This window comes from Astatotilapia calliptera, chromosome 12 (genome assembly GCF_900246225.1).
Source record: "Astatotilapia calliptera chromosome 12, fAstCal1.2, whole genome shotgun sequence".
In the NCBI taxonomy this organism is placed as follows: domain Eukaryota; kingdom Metazoa; phylum Chordata; class Actinopteri; order Cichliformes; family Cichlidae; genus Astatotilapia; species Astatotilapia calliptera.
In genome coordinates, this window is record NC_039313.1 from 32,026,141 (window position 1) to 32,047,390 (window position 21,250).

The 21,250-nt window shown below is 40.6% G+C and overlaps 1 protein-coding gene across 2 annotated transcripts in view; it reads right to left on the bottom strand.

Moving 5' to 3' along the window:
• znf608 (zinc finger protein 608) overlaps nt 1–21,250 on the bottom strand; it is a 65,870-nt gene that overhangs the window by 21,085 nt on the left and 23,535 nt on the right. For both annotated transcript variants that reach the window (XM_026186078.1, XM_026186077.1), the window contains exons 2-3: nt 14,281–14,551; nt 754–841 (exon numbers count right to left, since the gene is read on the bottom strand). In XM_026186078.1, coding sequence (XP_026041863.1) covers nt 754–841; nt 14,281–14,551 — 359 coding nt within the window. The remainder of the gene's footprint in view (nt 1–753; nt 842–14,280; nt 14,552–21,250) is intronic.

Here is a 21,250-nt window from a genome sequence, read left to right on the forward strand (position 1 = left end):
AGCTACTTGAAAGCATATCACAAACAAACGCACACAGTATGCTCATACAGAAATGTATCCACAGACACAAAGTGCAAAATATCTCTCTTAGACTGCAAAGTGTAGAAAGCAGTAGATACATTTTCTCACAGACACAGTTAGTGTCTGTGAGTGCAGAATATTCTCAACATGTTTCCATTTGTTTTGCAATTGTTAAGTGATATGATGCTTCAGAGCTAGCCTCACAAGCTGACGAATCTCTTCTTAGCTCCGAAGCAATGAGAGGGGTGCATCTCAAAATCTCTTGCCTAGGACCATCTGCTCCAAAGTCAGCGTCCTCCTCAGTCATGCTGGTTAGCGCTGTCGCTGCAAAAACACTAAGCTGTTAACTGAATAACTTGAGCTGCAGCAACTGCTTTTCTACTGTAATTGAGCACTCAATGCACTTTATGCAACAGGCCTAATTCACCCAAGCACTTTTTTTCCACACTTATGTGCGTTCTATCTAACATTCACACACATTCGCACCCCAGAGAGCAACTTGGTGTTCAGTATCTTGCCCAGAAGCGCTTTGGCATGCAGAGTGGAGCAGCCAGGCATTAAACCACCAACCTTCCAGCCTGCTCTACCTCCTGAGCAACAGTCACCCCATAACGTAGATCAGCAGAATTTTGCTGAAGGAGCACAGTGACCTTTTCGGCTGGGCCTGGACCCCAAAAGCCTGTCTACAGTGCTGGATAGAGGCAAGAAAAGAAAGTAAATAGTAAATGTTACCTTGGAGGAGCCCAGTCGTGTTTGGTGCAGTCTAACAGAGTTCCCACGTAGGTTCTCTTCCTCCACGTCACATTCACCACCAGCACACCTGTCAGCCGCAGAGGAAAGGGACGGCAGTCAGCATTGGATTCACTGACAAGCCTATATATCAGAGTTTGGCATAGAGTTCAGAACACAAACCCCCCCCACTCAGCATCCTAGATAAAAATAATTGTTTGGCCCAAAAGTGTCTCACATCTGCAGTTTTCTTTGGACCACATTTGGCTTTGATTGACTGCACTGGCTCAGGGAGAGACTTGTTGCCTCGACTCAGCCACAGTTACACTTTACACGTGCCAGATGTTCGGTCTGTTGTGACACACCACGATTGTCACAACCCATATTACTACGTTATGCTCGCCTCATTACTGTTGGCCCACACAACAAGTGCTGTAACTAAGTTGTACTTGCCAAAACGAGTCCAGATCAAGCCCAGATGTGACTGGAATGAAGGCTTTAATTTACAAGGGTGTTCAGCTACAACGCTGTTCTGAAATATACACACTCACATGCACACATTTAGAGGAAATAAGATCTCAAAAGTGATTTTTATACAGATATTTGACATATCAAACAGTGACACAGGTGTGTTGAAAGATCTGCTGAAGTGATTTTACAGCATATCAACTGTGTCTGAAAGAAGCGTTCACCTTTTTTCACCCTTTTCCAGGCCCTCTGTGGAGCCACGGAAATTCTCATTTTTCTGTTCTGGCTTTTATCTAAAGACGAACGTGTAATGAATGATGAAACAATAAAATGGAGCAGACCGCATTTTAGAGGAGAGAAAAATCGCTGCGATGAGCAGACATCTGAGAACAGCAGCAGTTAATAGTGTGGAAATAAAAAGCCGTGGCAACCTGAAGGACGGAGTTCAGGCTTTTAAGAATTGTTTTCAAAGTGCTTCACGTTGTTTTGCTACAGCCTGTGAAATCACTCGGTCTGATATTACTCAGGAACATCCTCGGAGGAAAAATACAGTCTTACATTCCTGTCAGGTTTTTGTATGGAAGAAATATTTAGTCTTCAAGGTTTAAACTCTAATCTGAAGACGCTTTAGCCATCTGAAATAAATGCCTCTCTCTTCTCTCTCGCTCCCAGACTGACATTTGAAAACCATTAACCTCCGTTTTGTGATGCGCCAGCGGCAACGCCAGGCAAATCAAATTTTGGACGCATTACAGCTTTAAAACGAGGCTTGACTGCAACACACGACTCCCCGCTCTTCAATTATGTCTGATAGCCGCCACCTTCACAGAACACTCTCACAGATAAATGAGAGGCAGGAAACGCAGCCAAGAAGGTGGATGTGATCAGGCGGAGGCCCTAAAATCTCCAGTTAAAATCTCCACTTAATGAACTGGACGGATTTCATTAGTCAAGAACTTAACCCTCATAATTTCCACTTTAAATACTCCAACAAGGCTTTGATCAAATGTATTTTCTACTTTGTTCAGCCAGGTCCTGTCTCATTTTCATGCCAAACTGGAAAAGGAATGTTTAGGAATGCAGGAACGTTTAAAAACACGAGAAGGTCTGACGTGTAAAATGAAACAGATTAGTGTTATCGACCACATTAACTCGTTGGTAATAAAAGTCAGATTTCCTCAGGTTGTATCCTCCAATTTAAGCAGCTTTCAAATGACAAATTCAGTGGTTTTATCAGAGGTTGTTCGACTGACTACTACACCAAATGACTTTTCAAGCATTTTTAGTGTTGCAGACATCCAACGCTGCAATGAAAAGCTCGCTGTTTTGCTAAAGCTGTAGTGTGCCTCCATCATCTCGATCATGCAGTATAAGGCAGTCATAAAAACCGGTCTTCTCATCTTGACATTCAGATGACTATGAACACGTTTATCTTCTTTCTATCTTCTTGTGTTCACACTGTGCAGTTGGATTCAAAGCAATAAAAGTGAGCACATCAACGGAAGATCAATACATCAAGGAGCACTCAGACTCCAATCAGCAGAAGTCCTGTGAGAGAAAGCTCTCTAGACATGGTCTCAGAGTCTCTAAATGACTTCTTAGGAGAGCAAACGCTCAGATTTGGCTCAGATGCAGCTGATTTCACAGTGAGCAATGGAAAAAAGACATAAGAGCATGACCAATACAGGGGTTTTTAAGACTGATTCTTTTTTTTGTTTCTTTCAGACACATGAAACAGATTTCCCTAAAACTTTAATGCATTGGTGTCCAAACCCAGGCCTCGAGGGCCGGTGTCCTGCAGGTTTTACATGTGTCCTTGATCCATCACAGCTGATTTGAATGGCTAAATTACCTCCTCATCATGTCTTGAAGTTCTCCAGAGGCCTGGTAATGAACTAATCATTTGATTCAGGTGTGTAGACCCAAGGTGAGATCTAAAACCTGAAGGACGTTACAGAGTGCCCTCTGGTGGACAAACTATGCAATGTTAACACATCTAAAATGGCTGAAGGGTGTTTCTCTTCTCCTTTTTTTACTTTTTATTTTTATTTACACATAAAAGTGAGGAACCTTCTAGTGGCCAGCAGAGCCTTGTGGAAACGATCAAACATCCCTGCTACCACTGTGTCGCTGAAAGTCTCCAATGGTTCTTCCTTTTCTTGTTTTGCCGAGAGCGTCCTCCCTTTCTGCAACTGCTCTACTGAAGGTAGGCCAGGTTGACAGACATAGCTGTGACATAACTCTGGACTCTCTGTGAAGCAATGGGACTGACCTGGGTCTGTGAGCACCAACTCCCAGGGGTGAGACGGACTGGAGAATGCTGTATGCGAGCAACTGAGTATGGACATCAGTCAGCAAAATACAAACATCCACATGCCTGCCCAAATTGGCTACATTGCTGTACAGGCAATGTGTAATGTATGCAGGAAATATGAGCAGACAAAAGGTCAACTACCAGAAAAACTGTGCAAAGCTCGCTCCCACTTCTCGGGTTCAACTCGGCATGGAAGTGGACTGTGTGTTCTACAAGCTGGGCAGCTAAGCTGAGCACTGGAGTGATGCGTAAGATGCATGTTACATGCAGATTTCACAGAGACTCAGAAAAGTCCTTTGGGGAGTCAACATAGCTATCTGTGACAGCTGGGATAGACTCCACGACCCTCACACAACCATGAGCTGGATGATGGATGGATGGATTTTTCATTTATCAGCTGTTACAAATGACGATACCGACGTTTCTCCACAGTCACTTGGACTCAAGCCCACTGAAATAAGGTGTATATAAGAGCTGGTTTAGCAATAAGAGTTAAAAGATGGAAAAACAGTGGTCAGCAGGGGCCAATTCCTCTGGTTAAAAAAACAGAAAAATAAAAACTGAAGTTATAGACGAAAATAATCCCACTGCTTCTGATATGTAAACACTATCCCGATGATTTTTTTATGTCAGTGACGAGTTTCAAGTCTTATTGAACACTGAAAGGTTTGTATTCATGTAACGCAGTCTGTTATCCGTGCAGCATAATGACACTGAAACTAGTTTTCGACTGCCAGCTGAGATTCTTTCTCTGCAGTCTTGAGCCTCAAATGGAGGTAATGCAAGTACAGATGCTCCCCGAGGACTGGAAACAAACCACTGCAAATATGTGAGAAACTGCTTGCTGAGTGCATTCCTCGGTATGCCTCTGTATCTTCTGAGACTATAAAGGTTTGGATATAGCTGTAAATAAAATCCTCTCTTGATTCTGTTCAGTCACTAAAAGTTCATTTAGAGGCCAGGTGTGGGTTTTTGGAAGCTGTGTAAGGCCCAGGGGTGCAGCTGCATAAAGCTCTCACCAGTAAAGCAGATTTTTAAATCATCAGAGTTATAAAGCTACATATACACATGGCTCCGCTGCATAAAAGTCAATATTTGTAGAACTGCAGGACAACATGTATAAGCCTCATTTAAATTCTCATCACAAATGTACACAAACAGCCCAAAACAACATGGTTTGAGGGCACATCACCACTCATTAGTCGTGTTAGTGAGAAAAAGGGCCAAGAAGACATGCAATTTAACCAATTTGCAACACTGACGACTCTCTTCAACAGCAGAACACAGTTATTTTATCATAATTATCAAAATATAACATCAGAATCATGCTCAATAATACATTTATGAAGCATATTCTGAAATAGGCTCAGCAGATGAGACTCAAATTAAAGAAAAAAATGACTAAAATGTAAAGAACTGGTCCAGTGTTTGATATGCTCCCACCTGACTAAACTGTCACTGGCTGGACAACTGGCAATTTTACATTCACAATACAAAACGCACAGCAGGACCAATCCATTACTGGCAGCAGGAGGTATTTTCACATAACTGACTTCTGGCTTAATTATATTTAAATTTACTGAACTTACTGAACAAACTAATTGACACCATCTCAAAGACGCCAACAAGATGTGTGTAAGCTTCACAGTTTTCAAATCACAGCCGTCAACAAGGAACATTACGTAAAAACACTAGTCTTACACCTGCACTTTTTTGAGTGGCCAACAGGGGGCGTTTCCTGTGGATGCAGATATTAGCCTGGTGGCATAAAGGCTATAGGAAAATGACCCTTTGGCTTTCCCTGATTAATGACTAAGACTATGATTAATGAATAAGTTTATGTCCTCAGTCACTAGTTTTAGTTAAATAAGTTTTATTTAACACAGCACGATGTTTATTTATAAATTAGGGACCCCATTATAGTCAAAATGGAGAATAAAGCAGGGTGTGCTGTACCACATGACTGACAGGTAGCTGTTGCATTAGCGTGAAGTGTTCCTTGTTTTCTCAGTCAGATCCACCTCTAGTTTGTCACATCTGGCTTCAAAACACCAAAATAGCAGTGCCAAAGGGACTTTTCAAATGTGCAATATCACAGAGGCTATTTTTATCTTCTTTAATACAGTCTGTGGTAAATAAAGCAGCTACAAGCTGGATGTGACGCCCTCTCTAAATGGAAAAACGGCTCAGAGACTTTTGCTATGATTTTACTGAAACAACTGAAAGGCACTTTGAGTTCACGTTTCATTTCTTTTTTTAAATGCCGCATAAATAAAATTGACTGAACTTGACTGAGACATTCATCATACAAAAATTAAGCTCATAAATGAACCTTTTGGGATGAAATTTTTAAAGATATCTGTGTAAGCTGTAAAACAATACCACAAGACATTATTTTTCTATCAGGTTTTGTCTTATTTTACCTGCAGGGTGCATCCTCGCTGCTCATCATTCTTTTATAAATACCGGTTTATGCGTTATATAAATGGCATTTGCATGATTTTTGTGTGTATGCATCATTTATACATCTGGCCCCTGGTGTGCAGCTGAGGAGCACTGATTAAAGCGAGCCGTGCGCAAAGACAAGAATGTGGCGTTCAAGCCAAATTTCAAAATAAAAAGTCAGAGGGTCTCTGACAGCTGGTCTGACTAATAAGACAGCTGAGATGATGAGGTCAACACAGGGAGGTTGACGCATACTGTGTACAAAGAAAGGGTTTTGTTTGACCTAAAAACATAAACAGACATTTTAAACTGGCTTTCCTGTAAATCAGTATATGTCTGTAATGTGCAGGCAGCGGTCCTCGGAGTCAAGAAACAGCCGTGATGAGCTGGTTTGGTCATTTGTAACTTTAAATAGCAGAAGCAAGAATCTCAGATACTCATCACGATACAGTGATGATGCGACTGTATCACAATATAGTGACTCATTACATTATAAGACAGTCAGTCAGCTACATACAGTGATACAATGAGTCAGATTGGAAGAGGAATCGGTTTGAAATGCCAAATTCCACAAATCTCCAGAGACTGATTGGATGGATTCAGCTCTCAAGTACTCAGCGCAAACGAAGGCATGAAGTCATTAGCGTGAAGTCAATGAACAGAAGCAACCACGATGCACCCGCTGGGCCAACGTTAGCACTGATGACTTATAGATCCTTGGTGTGGATCTTGCAATCCTCATCAGGATCACCTACAGTGGAAACACGTCTCACATCAAGTCTACACATACACTGCAAGAGACCTGATGATGATGATGATGAGCGCTTGAACAATGGAGGAGTAAGCAATACGATACTGCTGCATCAACATATCTAAACCATATCTAAAAGAGCTAATGTCACTTCTAGTTTAATCTTTCATGAATTTCTTGATATCTTATTGCAGGCCCACGTGGATGTGAAAAATCTACTTCTTCAGTGCTGCATTGCTTGCAATAAAGAAATGAGCAGCAATAAAGTAATAGAACAAGTCAAGCAGACAGTAAAACAAACTGATGGTTAAATAATAGTTGCACAAGGACAAGGATAAAAGGGTACAAGATGTAGGATGAAGTAGATGAAATATGTAGAAACAAAGTCCAAAGTGCAGCAATGGAGGTTTTCCTCTTCACTCTCGTGCCCCCTGAAGCCTCGCTCGGGCTGAAACGTGACAGCGTTTCTATTTTTAGTCAGCAAGTCTCTTCTTGGGAAGAAGCCAAAACACTCAATAGGTCGTCAGTTTGTGTCTCGCTGTCATGAACGTGGGCGTTTGTGCTGCTATTAGAGAACCTGTGTGGCATTCAGGATCCCTCAAAGTCTGTTTCTAACACTTATTGAAATAAACGCCCTGACTCAATTTTACTGCTTCACAGAGGCTTCGCACAAACAAGCAACCACTTTTTAAAAGAGAGTGAGCAATGGCTGAGTAGTGCTTGAACTAAACGCCCCTGAATTCAAGCATCTCTATCTGAGGGACTTCAGGGTTTGTTTGTTATGAGTCAGGGAAAAAGAAAATGTTCTCCGCATTGTGCGCCCTCTCTTTATCCTCTGCACTGCAGAAAATAACAACATCTTAATGGAGAAATTAAAAATGAATGTCTTTCCCTCATTCACACGTACTCTGCATTGACTCTCTGTTCATTTTCTCCCTCGCAGTCTGAACCTGCATCTGCTTTTGCTGTGAAACGAAATGAAAAAAGATGCTCGAGCTGCACTGCTGCATCCAAATGTGACATCCACACTGCACTGAGTGCAGTTTAAGTGTCTGTCGTGGCTGTCAGAATCACCCAGCTCTGCCTCGCCTGTGTTTGTGTCGCTGCTGCTTCATATTTTTCTGCTGATTTGCTCTAAGCTCTCGGCAAGCATCCCCTGACTTCTCCTCTGCAGCTGTGTGAGCACTGTCAACAGCAATCCTTAAACCTGAGCCAGTCACAGTCACTGAAGTTGACTCCACAGTATCACATGTATTTAGCAATAAAATGTGCACTTTCTCATTTAAGTGCTGGTAAATTAACGTGATTAATTACTGCTTCGCGAGATTTTGGAGGGGAATTTTTGAGAGAATGAGGAATTATGTATCAAGTTAGATTTGTCAGGAGGTTATTAGAATGGATGGCAGGCAAGAAGGTTCAGAGTCCTATATGTGTAATTGCTTAGTCAGCAAAAGCAGCTTAGATAAGGTTAAAGAATAACAGTGCTAATAAACTTGTATCAAAACAGTGCCCCTGTGATGGACACTGCGTCTCCTCCAGTGCTTCCAAACAATGATCGTATTACTTGATTTTTATTTTTGGTATCTGAAGAACATTGCAGGAGAGCAAACCTGTCAAGCAAAGATTGCGATGCCACAGTTCAGATCATTTCCTCTGAATGTCCCCCTATAGACACCTCAGGATGTTACAGTAAAACTTTGCTTTGACAGCCTCATCCTGAGGGGCGAATTAACTGTGTAGGATCCCTTGAATGCTGAAAAAATGATGAGTATTATCCTGGTCTCACTTATCACCTGACACATTGCCTCCAGGCTTGGAAACTGTGGATTCTCCCACTACAAACTGCTCGGCTGTAGCTCAATGAAGCTCATCACTTGACGATCTTCCACATGAAATTCGGATCAGTTTGAAACGGAAGTTGATGTTTCTCGTCTGTACAAGTTTGAGGTCTGTGGTGAAATCACAGAGTGCTATTTGCATGTGGTCGTTTTCAGTTAAGCTATCCAAAAATAGCAGCTGAACTGAAAACGATCTAGGGTGTATGAAAACATGACCTTAAACTGGAATTTAAATCTTATTAGGGGGTTTTCTTATAGCCCTTTTCCACTAGTAACTACTCGGGTCGGCTCAACATGGCTGCACTCAATTTTTAGGGTTTTCAATTAGGTGGCCGTACCTGGTATCAGATACTTTCTAATACCAACTCTGCCAGGGTTCCAAGCAATCTGATCCAAAATGTGATGTCAGCAGGTTAGTCAGTGGTGCCACTTGATGAGTCATGAGTGCCTCTTTTTCATGAAAATCGAAACCGCCATTTTCGAACCTGGCAACAAGGGAAATGACTACACAAAAACAACACCGTAGTCCTCAAGTCTGACAAAAAGCCACACTGAGCAGCAGGTATATCGCCCCATTGTTGTGGTGTTCAGTTCCCATCCGAACGATCACAGGACTTTCATGATCGTGTTGCTACAATGACAGCACATTAGGAGGTACTCGATCATAATGGAAACGACCAAAACCAAGTTGAGTCGAGCCAAGTAGGTACTAGTGGAAAAGGGCTATAAGACTTGGGATGAGGAGCTTTGCTATCTGAAGGGATAATGCCTCATGGCCATCTCCCTTTGGAAGTTTTCCGGGCATAACTTATGGGATGAGTCCCTGGTGCAGAACCAGAACTTACTGGAGAGATTTCAGATCTCATTTGGCATGGGAATGACTTGGGATCTGCCAGGAGGAACTGGAAAGTGTTTCTGGGGGAAAAGATGTTTGGAACACCCTACTTAGCTTGCTGCGACTGTGACCAGACTTTGGATAAATGGACAAATGGATGGATGGATGGATGGATGGATGGGATATCCACCCTTAATGACATCCAACACAAGAAAGAGTAGATTAAAAGAGCAGTGTGATGCTTTTGGCTCACAGGAATTAGCTGAACATGCACTGATATCAAATGATAAGGTTATCATTTGAAACTTTAACCACGCTCAGTATGAGCATCCCAGATTGGAACAGTGTTTGTGTTAAAAGAAATTTTAATAGTTAGATTTTATGGCCAATAAGATGAAGGAGCTACTTAGTTGTTATTACATGTGATTATTTTGTGTGTTCATTGAAATGCAAATCACTTGCTGAGCATAATTATTTACAGTACTTGTAATTGACTTAATGTCTAGAATCCAGACAGACAGACTGAGAGATCCGAAGTCATGGAGTTTGTGCAGCTTAGTTAAGAATCGAGCCAATCACTGTTTGATTAGCGCTCATCAGAGTCTGGTCCCCCACAGGGAAGAAGACGGGGAGGAGGGTTGAAGCTGAAATGGTGGTCTCTTCTTCTCCTCCTTTCTGTCTCTCCAATTAGTATTCAGCTTAATTAACATGCAACCTGCATCTCTCCCTCCCGTATCCCTCCGCCGTCACAAGGAGGGGGCTCCAGTTATCACTCCACCTCCCGAACAATAGTCCCTGAGCGGCAGGAAGAAAAACACTATCTCTCTTTGTCTTTCTGTGTCTCTCTCTTTGACTCTGACATTGTCCATCGCTTTCAGTCTGCATCACTGATGAAATGCTTCTTCTTCGTGCCTCTGTCGGTCTCCTCCTGCCTCCGTCTTTACATTCCTCTCCATCTCCTCTTATCCCTGCGGTAGTTTAAAAATACAGACTAAACCTCTGCTACAGCTCTTTCCATTTCCCCACTTCTCGCTCCATCCATCCATCTGTCAGCCTGTTGGGACAGACTGAGCACCGAATCTATTTTCTTGCTCTTTTTCTTTCCTCTTGCAGCCACCCTCCATCCTTTTCCCTGTCTGTGTATTATTTATTATCTGGTGATATACTGCAGTTTATGTCTCTATATCATTATTTATTTGCTCATTAGAGTGTGTGACTCACTTTATCCTAATATAATAACGTAACGCATCATCTCCCTGATGCTGTTTCTATTTATTTACTTGCACAAACCTGGAAACACAATGCTTTGATGTTTTCATTTAGTGCCTCCACTGAGGGGTGGGGGTGGGGGAGGGTGGCGGGCTGGAGGATGTTGTCACTCCTGTTTGTTTCTTTGTTTTCTACTCAGCAGGGTATCTCAGGGAAGAATCGGTGCGAGATTGGTGGGAAGTCAGAAGCTTTTGGTGGTGAACTCGGTAACAGTATTTTTGCCTTATTAAACCATGAATTTTACGAGCACAAAGCAAATTTAAAATTCAGACTCTTTTAAAAAATTAAATTGGAAAAGGCTTGCTAATCCCTGAGACACTGACATCAATGAGAGAATCTCCACAAAGAATGACACCAGCCAGATGGTGAATTTGAACCCACGACCTTCTTGTTGTGAGGCAACAGTGCTAACCACCGCACTACTGTGCTGAAGACAGAGAGCTAATTACAAATGAGAAAAATTTGAATTGGAGACACTTGAGGCTGACTCCCAAGTTGTTCTGGAGAGACTGCACTGGGCTGGTGAGTTGTTGAGAGGGTTCAAATTGATCAGATTTCCTTTAAACAGTCAAGATAAACAAATAATTAAATACACAAATATTCACTTTTGGAGAGAAGAAATATTTGGAATTTAGAATTTAACAGTTTACAGAAAGATATTTTGAGATATTACCAGCTGACCAGAGAAAAAAAACTATTCAGGATACGTCTGCAGAGTTAATCTCTAGATTCATGTAACATCACAGCATTTAATACCAAGGTAGAACCTTTATAGTGAAAAGAAGATCAGACAGGCTGGAGTGAAAGTGGGTTGCAAAGCAGCTTGCAAATGCACAGTTTACATAGCAGTTCCTGCTTGAACTATAGAAGTGTATCAGCTGAACCATGATGGGTGTGGACTCATACTGAGATCAGCTGATCAGTACTACACTAAATATTGTTGAGTCTGTATCACAGTGTTTTCATCTGTAGTGTTGCGTGTTTGAATTAGCTTCTTGATTTTTGTATATCCTTTAATACTGAAAACTCATTTCCTGCTCACACAGAAGCTGACTGTTGCTTTCTCCTTCAGTAAGGTAACATTTATGCAAATAAGGTAAAGTTTACAATATCTACTGATTCAGGCTTACATTTCTTGGGAAAAATGTAATTAAAAAAGAAAACCTTAGATATTTCTTTCAATACTCTAACACACCCCATAGCTACATGTTGTCACTCATTAGTTAGCTTTGAAACCTGAAGTTGAGGGTTTTAGTTTGGACACAATTGTATCCTGATTCTCCTTTCTTTATGCTAATGAGGACAATAATTTACAAAATGAACATCATGTTGGTTTTAATAAGACTTAACAACAGAGACATGAACTCATCAGAAAAGCGTTTGTTCAAACTAGATTTGGTTTTCTACAGATGTTTACAACATAATTGCTCCCTATTGGCAATTAGAAACAATCAGGTTTACGGCACTTCCACATTGGCTTAAATTTTAACATTCAGTTTTTATATACAGTCTGTGTCACACCCCCACCCCTATCTCAGCCTTGGAGGAGGATTGAACGCTGATTTCTCATTTTTCTAAGACATTCAAGCTTCATTTTAATTTTTTACCTGCAGTTTGTTCCTTCTTTTTAACTATTTGAGGTCGTCAAGGTCCACGAGAATACATCTAAGTGTATTCAAAAGTTTTATCCACAGTTTGTTTTCTCTGCCTCTTTGGGCCCTGTTATACAAACAGTCTGAAGTGGGAGATGCATTTTTCACTTTCTTTCTCGTCTCCATCTCTATCCTGTTTAGCAGCAGTCTTGGCCAGGGTTATATTGCCCTGCACTGTGTTTATATTTTCTTCTTTATTTTTTCCTGGGCAGAGCGAAAAGCACCAGTTAATTAATACTGGGGCACTTCTACGCCAAACTCAACACTCAGCTTCAGAGGACCAGCGGCTGGCAGAGCGAGATGGGCAGTGAGAGATTGGATTTATTCATTAAAAGCCTGCAGTAAGTTATTACACCTCCGCTGAGAGGCTGCAGTGCTGAATGCTGTCCTCGTTAACGGCCTATCAAAGTGCGGTGGCGTAGAAATCGGCGGGTGAATCATCGGGCCGTCTGATCTACAGCCCAGCACTCCCATGGTATCATTTTGTAGTGTTGGATGTGTTTCTAGTTCTGCGTTATTTGGACTCATGAGCGCGCGGTGCAACGCCAAAACTGCTCTCACGAGGACGTCCAGCCTTGTTTGAAAAGAATCGTGGTTATTTTTGTTTGTGGGACTGAAAGGTCTGGAATAATAAAAATTAGTACTATCATCTACTTTTTCTTGTAACATATGTTTTTCAAACCCACACAGATTGTAGCAATGCCCGCTTTAATTGGGCCAAGCGTATCTTTTCAGGGCACAAACAGCTGAAATATTCAACTTTTTTTTAATATGCATATTTTCACTCCAAAGAGGAAAAAGTTGGCAGATGATGTTCTGGCTGTGGGTTGCGAAGATGGCTGAAAGTAAAAAGGAGAAGCTAAAAATCTGATCTCCAGTGACAGGACCAAATTGAGGAAGTGCACATCGTTAAGGTTAGAGAAAAATGGCTGCAGTTGATCGATACTGATATTTGGTGATTTACAGCCCCGGTTCTGAAAATGTTGAGACCCTGAATAAAATGTAAATAATAATAATGCAATGAAAGTCCTCATTACACTATATTTACCTTCATACAACATCCCATCTTTTTGGAATTTGGGTTTTAACGGCAACTCATATTGGTAGCACTGAAGTTCTCCTGGTGCAAATTTACAGACATTTTGTTTCCCTAGAGCTGTCAGAAATGTATAAACGGTCCTTAAATGAAGAGTCTCCAGTTACAGTGTGATTGACTATATCTCACTGAAAACGCCGTCTTTAGTTTTAATGAGACGGACTAAAACAACAATTTGCTGGAAGCATAAACCCCTTTTTTGTAAAGAGGCCACCCTGCCTCAGAAGAATGCTTTAAACTGGATCCTAAATAAGCAGGATAGCTGCAACAAATGGAAACAATAATAAAAGAAAAGCATCCCTGAAAGAGAGTTTAGACTTTTCCACTTGTCAAAGTAAACTCATGTCTCGCTAAGGATCAGAAAAGCTGCCAGGGCGTTTCAGGCATCTCAAATTCTACTGAAGCATGGCAAAGGTATTGCATTTGCCCGTGCTTGACACTTTAGCCTTTTCACATTCTCACCGTCATTCAGTGCATTCCTGGAAACGCTCTGACTCACTGTAAACGAGTTTCAGGTTTTCTTCATATTTCTACTTATTTAAACCCATTCACAACAAATGACTTTATTCTACCTCAGACTGTTTCTTGTGTCAAATCAAAACACTGCGAGGAAGGTATAAAGGTTGGAACAATACTACTGCTCCGACACACACTGAATGCCAAACACTGTATCCATTATGTTTTCTTTTTTATGGTTTTTCTACCTTCAAGGCAGCCACTGCTACAAAAGACCTTGCAAGAGGAGAAAGTAGTATTTAATAGCCCCATAAGTCTGCAGATTCTTGAATGTAACCTGGGTTTTAATGCTTGATGTGCTAAAATTGTGTGTTGACCAGTGTGAGGTTTCAGGAAGAATGCTCACCTTCCTCTGTCTCATGCCAAACGATACCCTCCAGGTTGACACTAGTCCCAGGTTGGCAGGGCCCCAAGCAGGCCGAATCACCCTCCAGCGCCCCTGACGCAGCTCCATCCTGGGTGTTGGTGCCGATGGACCTCGTCCTCACCGCCAGCTGCTTAGGGTTTGAGGTGGGCAGGGCCGGGGGGGAAAACGAGGGGGCCGAGGGCAGCGAGCATCCAGGGGCCCCGGGGTGGCCTGGAGCTGGGGGAGCTGGGACTGTGAACATGGGGTCCACCTGCAGAGAAGAGGATTCATTAAAGATCAGATTATGCCACTCAGCTTAGTTTCAATATATTTAATGAAATATATGTCCATGATTGAGCTTCCGCTTCTGCTGAAATTAATGGGAGAGAGAGATGGGCAGAAATATAAGGAAAAGGATTATTAAAGTCATTTTATTATTACTGGAGTGAATCCAACTGACAGATGATTATTTCAGTGTTGGATAATGCTGCATAATGGAGGCAAGAATCGGAAGGACATTTTAGAAGAGGAGACATTTTCTCCAAATGTCACACTATTCATTATTCCACCCTCAGTCTGCAGTTACCAGCTTCCTAATACTGAGTATCAGCTAATCATCTCTCAACTGTATCCAGACTTTAAAAAAATCATTTTTTCTCACTCGGTCTGGTTCGATTCATCTTCATCTCTCTTTCCTGGCTGGTGGAGTCCTCACCCTTGTGAAATGCAAACATTTCACACTCGTTGAGCAGTTTTTGAGAGCAGAGGCTTGGATGAATGTTTCCAGCTAACGCACACACGTACAGAAGCTGCACATTATAATTAGCTTCCACTTTTGTACAGAGTGACTCAGAAAAATACAGTAGTGCAAGAAGGTAACAATGGATACATTCAGTGTGATTATAACAACAACAAAAAAAGTGTTTCTGCCAGGAAAGTGCTTAGACCCTGCGGCTTCTGGGGCCAGCAGGGCAGGGGACAATTTAATGTTGCACTCAATCCGTGTAGCCTATCCACCCACTAATTGCTAATTGTGGAGCAGTGAGAACATTTCTGCAAACACAAGGAGGTGGAAGGAGACGGAGAGAGATGCAGGAGAGTTTATTTCACGCTCTCAGCATCAGGACAAAAGTAACTGCTCAGAAATATTTGGAAATCACACATGACATATTCAGAATCTTTATTGATATTCATTGTGTAACAATAATGCGTGTGACAACTGTCAGTGTAACCAACATCATCAACCCTTTGAGGGCTGGATTCAAATTCACAGCACACCGGATTTGTTCTATTTTAATATTAATCAATGTTAAATGTGGACATAATTGTGAGGAACACTCCCTTTCAAAAAAAAACAACTTTCAAGCTTTTTGTGTGTGAAAAGGTTAAAAGGAACACATTAGATATTTTAACGTTTATAGATTGTCTGTAGATTTTAATGTATTTGAGTCCTCCTGCTCTCTGGGTCACTGGGAGCACTGGTTGACATTATGGAGCTGTCGAACAAAAACGTGAATTTCATCTGTTTAAGATGAGGGTTTGATATATCAGAGGGATTTCTTTTCAGATGTTTTTAAGTGTTTTGATTGTAGTAAAATAATTTCCTGTAGGTATTAAAGACATCATAGTGTCATTTTACAGTATCAGCTATTCAGATTTCAGGAATGAAGGGAACGGCAGCAGAGAACTTGTAGCGGCTTTCTCCCAATAGCATCACCTTCATCCACATCAACCAGCTGCTTCTTATACACACACTGAAGCTTCTGATGGGCTTTAACTTCACTTCTGATGTTTAATTATCATTTAGAAACCTGTGCCAGCATGAGGGGGCACCCTCATGACCACTCAGCATGCATTAGAACAATACCAATATTCTTTGGTCTTCTTCTTAGCCTACTTTGGGTTTAAAGGATCTGAGGAAAGTTTATATTTCACATCACTGTGCACATTCAAACATCAAACCAATTTGAGTCTAAATGCAGGAACAATAACACAGAAAAAACAATCCTATTGGTGTATCCATCACCAAGGCTTATTGTATACAAACAGATGAAAGAAACAGTAACATGTAATCTATGCATCATTTAAAGCTCTGTACTCAAGTCTTAAATTGGGAAAAATCAGAAACTGTTTTTTTTAGGTCTGCTAATTACAGAAAAAGAGGGAGCATAAAGGGAGTAACATGTTTTAAAATGGCAGGCAATTATAAATACGTTTCTATCAGCTCAACAAATACCAGCAAACACACAACCTCTTTCTGTGCAGTGCTAAAAGCTAAAAGTATAGCTGCTGTATTTGAGACTGAGAGAACTCCAGTCAGAGATGGAGAAAGATGTAAAAAAGACAGGACAGACGACTGCACTGATCAGTGCAAACAAACTGAGGTATTAACTTTATGTTATTAAAGCAATCCATGAAAAAACTCGGGATAAACGGGTTAGTTTGCAGCACTGTTTGCAAATTTACAATAAAGTGTTGGACTGGTGCACAGTGGCTGTGGTGTTCATGGTCAGATTAGGTTACATCAAGTACAGCACAGATGGATTTGAACTGAAGCTGATATAAAGGCAGCAAACTGTCTGTCAGTGTAGGGGATGAAAATCAGCCAAGATAGCTAATGGATTAAGTTGTGTAAGATCAGCTGATCACCTGTACAAGAAGAAATCTACTGGACCACACAACAGGAATTATTGTGATTTGTGGTGCTTTTCCGTACACTCAGCCATTTTCACCAATATTAGCGTTCCCCCATGTGCCAAATCCCACTTTAACCCTTGACTGCACTTTTTTTTCTGTTTAGGTGTAGAGGCAAAGAAAAACAAAAAACGTTTGTATTCCCATGGACTGCTACATTTTATCATTATATAATTAAAAGAACAAGAGCTTCAGTTAGCTTGGCACAAAAAAAGCTGGTAGAAATGTCCTTCAAAGAGCTGCTTTTTACTATTTTGGGTATATTTCAGAGCTTGTACATTTTCACTTTTACTTGAATAAAGAAGTTTAATGAGTACTTCAGCTTTTATAGGAGTATTTTTTAACACATGTATCATAATTCTACTTAGGTAACAATTCTGCACTTTTGCCAGTTCTGCAGGGACCTGAAAAAGATTATTTTCAGGTCTGGTTAAACGCCAACATCACCATTGTTTCCCACTATATTAATCAATACTAAATTAGTTCAAACTCAAAAAAACAACTCCTTAGTTTTTTGTGAAACGTTACGAGTCATTTCATATTTCTTCTTCGATTCCAGGCTCCAGTGGTGTTTCATAAACCCAAGAACATGTTTTTAAGTTCATGGCTTGTGAGTGATCTTAACTACTATCATCACCATAGTTAGATGTAATGAAACCCATGTCAACAGTGCCTTTAAGAGCTCCTCTCTTATCTTCACCACTTATTATAGTCCCAATTACAGCAGCTCTGGGAAATAATTCTGCTGAGAGAGCAGCAGCAATCAGCAGTGAAGGATTTTTCTCGCCATTATGACTCAATAAAGATTACGGGCTTGACAGATATCTCACTGCGCGATATTCTTGAGTGATTTAACGCTCAAAAGAACTTCTTCACCACGCTGTGTCTGGAAGTGCCCGAGAAAACAGCAGCACTTTGTCAGGTCCGACACGGAGCTTTTCTGTAGTGTTTGGTTTCCCAGATAAAGGAGGTCCGCTGCTGTTGTGTTATTATGGAGATCAATCAGTTCCTTGCAGGTTTCTCTAAAAATTGACAAGAGAAGATTTTTCTTACTTCTTTAGAGAGAAAAACAAAAGACTCGAGGGTGCCCTGCACCTTTTTTTAGAAATGCCTTTACTTTTTCTTCTACAGCAGATTTCGATACTGCCAAGTTTATTGTTGCAGCTCCAGCTCACTTTGGAATCAGGGCCAAAAACTACTGGTTTCAAAATCCATAATCAAATATGATCATTAGTGTTTGAGGGAAATAGTCTCCCTGATTATCAATCAAAGGTTATAATTTAAAAAAATGTTATTTAATTGTAAAAAAAAAAGTGAAATAGAAATAAAAAGAATTTCATACTTTGGGATAAAGTCTGAAAAAGTATTAGTGGCCTTATTAAAGGTTCTCTTTTTAATTAGGCCTCAGTCAGTAAAGGCTAGAGACCCGGGGGTTACTGCCAGTCACTAGAGTGAAACTGGTTCCAAGATTACGGTACTGCACTAAAAACAAGAATGATTGCTTTGGTTGCTAGCAGGTTACCTTTGTCCCACATGGTTTGTATGGAAGAAGCCGGCTTGTTTGCAAACTACTCGACAAGCATTAGTGGGACTGTGAAAAGTGCGACGTAAACTCGACACGGACATCATTCACCATCAAAGTTAAGCTTCTGAAATGTGTTGGTTGGAGTGGTAAAGCAAAATGAAGGCGAACTCTCTCTGTTGTGGAAAAAACTACATATGAGCATGACAATCTGCCAGTGGCTAAAGATACCAACGGGAGGTTTGTGGTACTACTACAGCTGGAGATAACCAGCAGCGACTGACCAACGAGTCAGGGAATACACATTTTTCCCAAGTTGAAACTCCATGTTGGACATGTTGAGATGTTTTCAAAAGTATTTGTTTTTTTAAACTTTTGTCTTTTTAACCATAACCATTTGCTCAAGAGCCTTCACGGTCTCTCAGACTAACATTAGAAACAAGAATATAGAAACTATTTAAGTGGCTAAAATGACTGATTTGGTCCATTTATGCCTGTTTTAATTGTTGCTTTTGTGTTTTTCATTCCTATAAAGTTTCTTTTATCTGTTGCAGACATTGAAAAATGTAATCAATGTGTCTTCATCAACAGAGCTGTTTTCATCATCACTTTACGCATGCTTCTGCAGCAGTAAACCTTGGTACTCTAGGATTGTTAGCCATGGTTTACTATGAAATATTACAAGGCAATGATTATAAGAAGAAACCAGATTATAATGTTAAAAAATATACACACATTTTTATTATCTGTTCAATATAATACAGAGATGCACCTCTTTCTTCAGAGTCTGCTGATTGCTTTTGGAAGATTTAACAATATTTTAAAACACAAAACATATTTATTAGTTTAGAAAACAAACTTGAAACGTGGTGGGCTGGCTCTTTTGAGAAATGCCCTGTTAGCTCTCCCTCAACCTTTGGGTTGATCATCTAGCGTTTGCTGTTCCCAGTGATATACATCGATTATTCCATGAAGTGGGACACTGTTGAGGACAAAGGCTGATGCATGAAGCCAAACTGTGACATGCATATATTAAAGTGGCACAAACACGTATTACTCGTCCTTCCTTTACTACCCGAGTGATTAATAAGTGGAAGAAACTCACCAACACTTGAGTTGCCTGTTTAGTGTCCCTTGCAGTATCTGTAATCCAGCTAGTATGAAAAGCTTTGTTTCGGCTGCGTACTGCACAGAATTTATGTTAAAACCTTGATAAACAATGCAAATTTATCATGCAAAATAGCAATAAAACAAAAGGCAGATAATCCTCTGTGCTTTCTGAAACCGTCTGTTAACTCCCACACAGCTGCTGACAAAGACCACACAGGACTTCTTCAACCAAATCACAAAGCAAATTAACTATAAAAGAAGAATCACGATCCCCGGTGATTTCTGTTCTGCCGTTAACGCCTTTTTTTCCTCCCTCAGATACCCAGAATAACAACGCTTGGTTGCAAATCACACGGCAGCTACAGTCGACCAGGCTGCAGACTCACACAGCAAAATAACAATAAAAACACAGGCCTGCTCCCTTGTGAGTCAGACGCTTCGAACAAATTATCCTTTCTCACACTGTTTCTTAATTAAAAAAATCCTTCAACACGCACACACAAATATAACACACCAGAACAGGAGAATCTATTAAATAAAAATATAGGCTTCAGTTTAAATCGCAGGTCGGCTTAGTTTCATATGATCTGTAATGATATTACTTAATGCGCTGGTATTATTCAAAAATACCATACACTAAGATTAAGTGAATAAATAAATACATACATAAAGTCATTAATTAAATATGAAATAATAATGAAAATTCACTCAGGGCTCTTTCTTAGTTTGTGGCTCGGCTCAGGTCATGAGCTGATGTTGCTGTGATTTTCCAGATTAAATACCAGGTTATCTTTTGCTTTATTTTTCTAGTCAGACGATTGTTCTGTTCATAGAACCTGATATGTTAAATGCACTGAACAGGGATCCTTTTAAATGTCTCGGTAATATTATTAACACAGTTGCGTCCAGTACAGTGCAGAATGGCATAAAATACAACACTGGTTTTCATGTGAAAACAAAAGCTTTCATAGGATCTGTGAAATGGAACAGCTTATAGAACCACCTTTTGCAGCAACACAGTCATTTTCTGTATGACCTAATCAGTCTCTCCCATCTTTGGTCTTAAAGATGGACTCAAATTTCTTTAGTGTACAGAGGAGTTTATGGACGACTAAAAATTTCAAAGGTCGTGTGGCTAGAAAGCAAGCCCAGATCATCACCCTTCCACCGCCATGCTTGACAGTTGGTATGACGTGTTTTTGCTGATATCCTGTACTTGGCTTTTGCCAAATATGGCAGTTTGTTCAAAAATCTTAGCTTTAATTTTCTCTGTCCTAAAGACATTTTTCTATAAGTCTAGTAGTTTGTTTTCAGATGCAACTTTGCAGACTTAAGTCGTGCTGCTACATCTGTTTTGAAGGCTCCTGACAACCCTTGAAAACAAGCCATAGTAGTTCAGTCTTTTTCTAATTGCAGTGTCACGACCTTTAACAGCTAACATGTTAACTGAGGCCTGTATTGTTTCTTGGTGCATTGCTAGGTCTGACCTTGGGTTGAATTTGCTGGGATGTGCATTTGTGAGAAGATTGAAGCACTGTGTTAATGCATCAGTCTTTCTAGAGCTGCACTTCTTTAAAGGTATTTGACAGCAAACTGTTAAAACCTCTGCTTTTACAGAAATGGTCACACTTGCTGATGATCAGT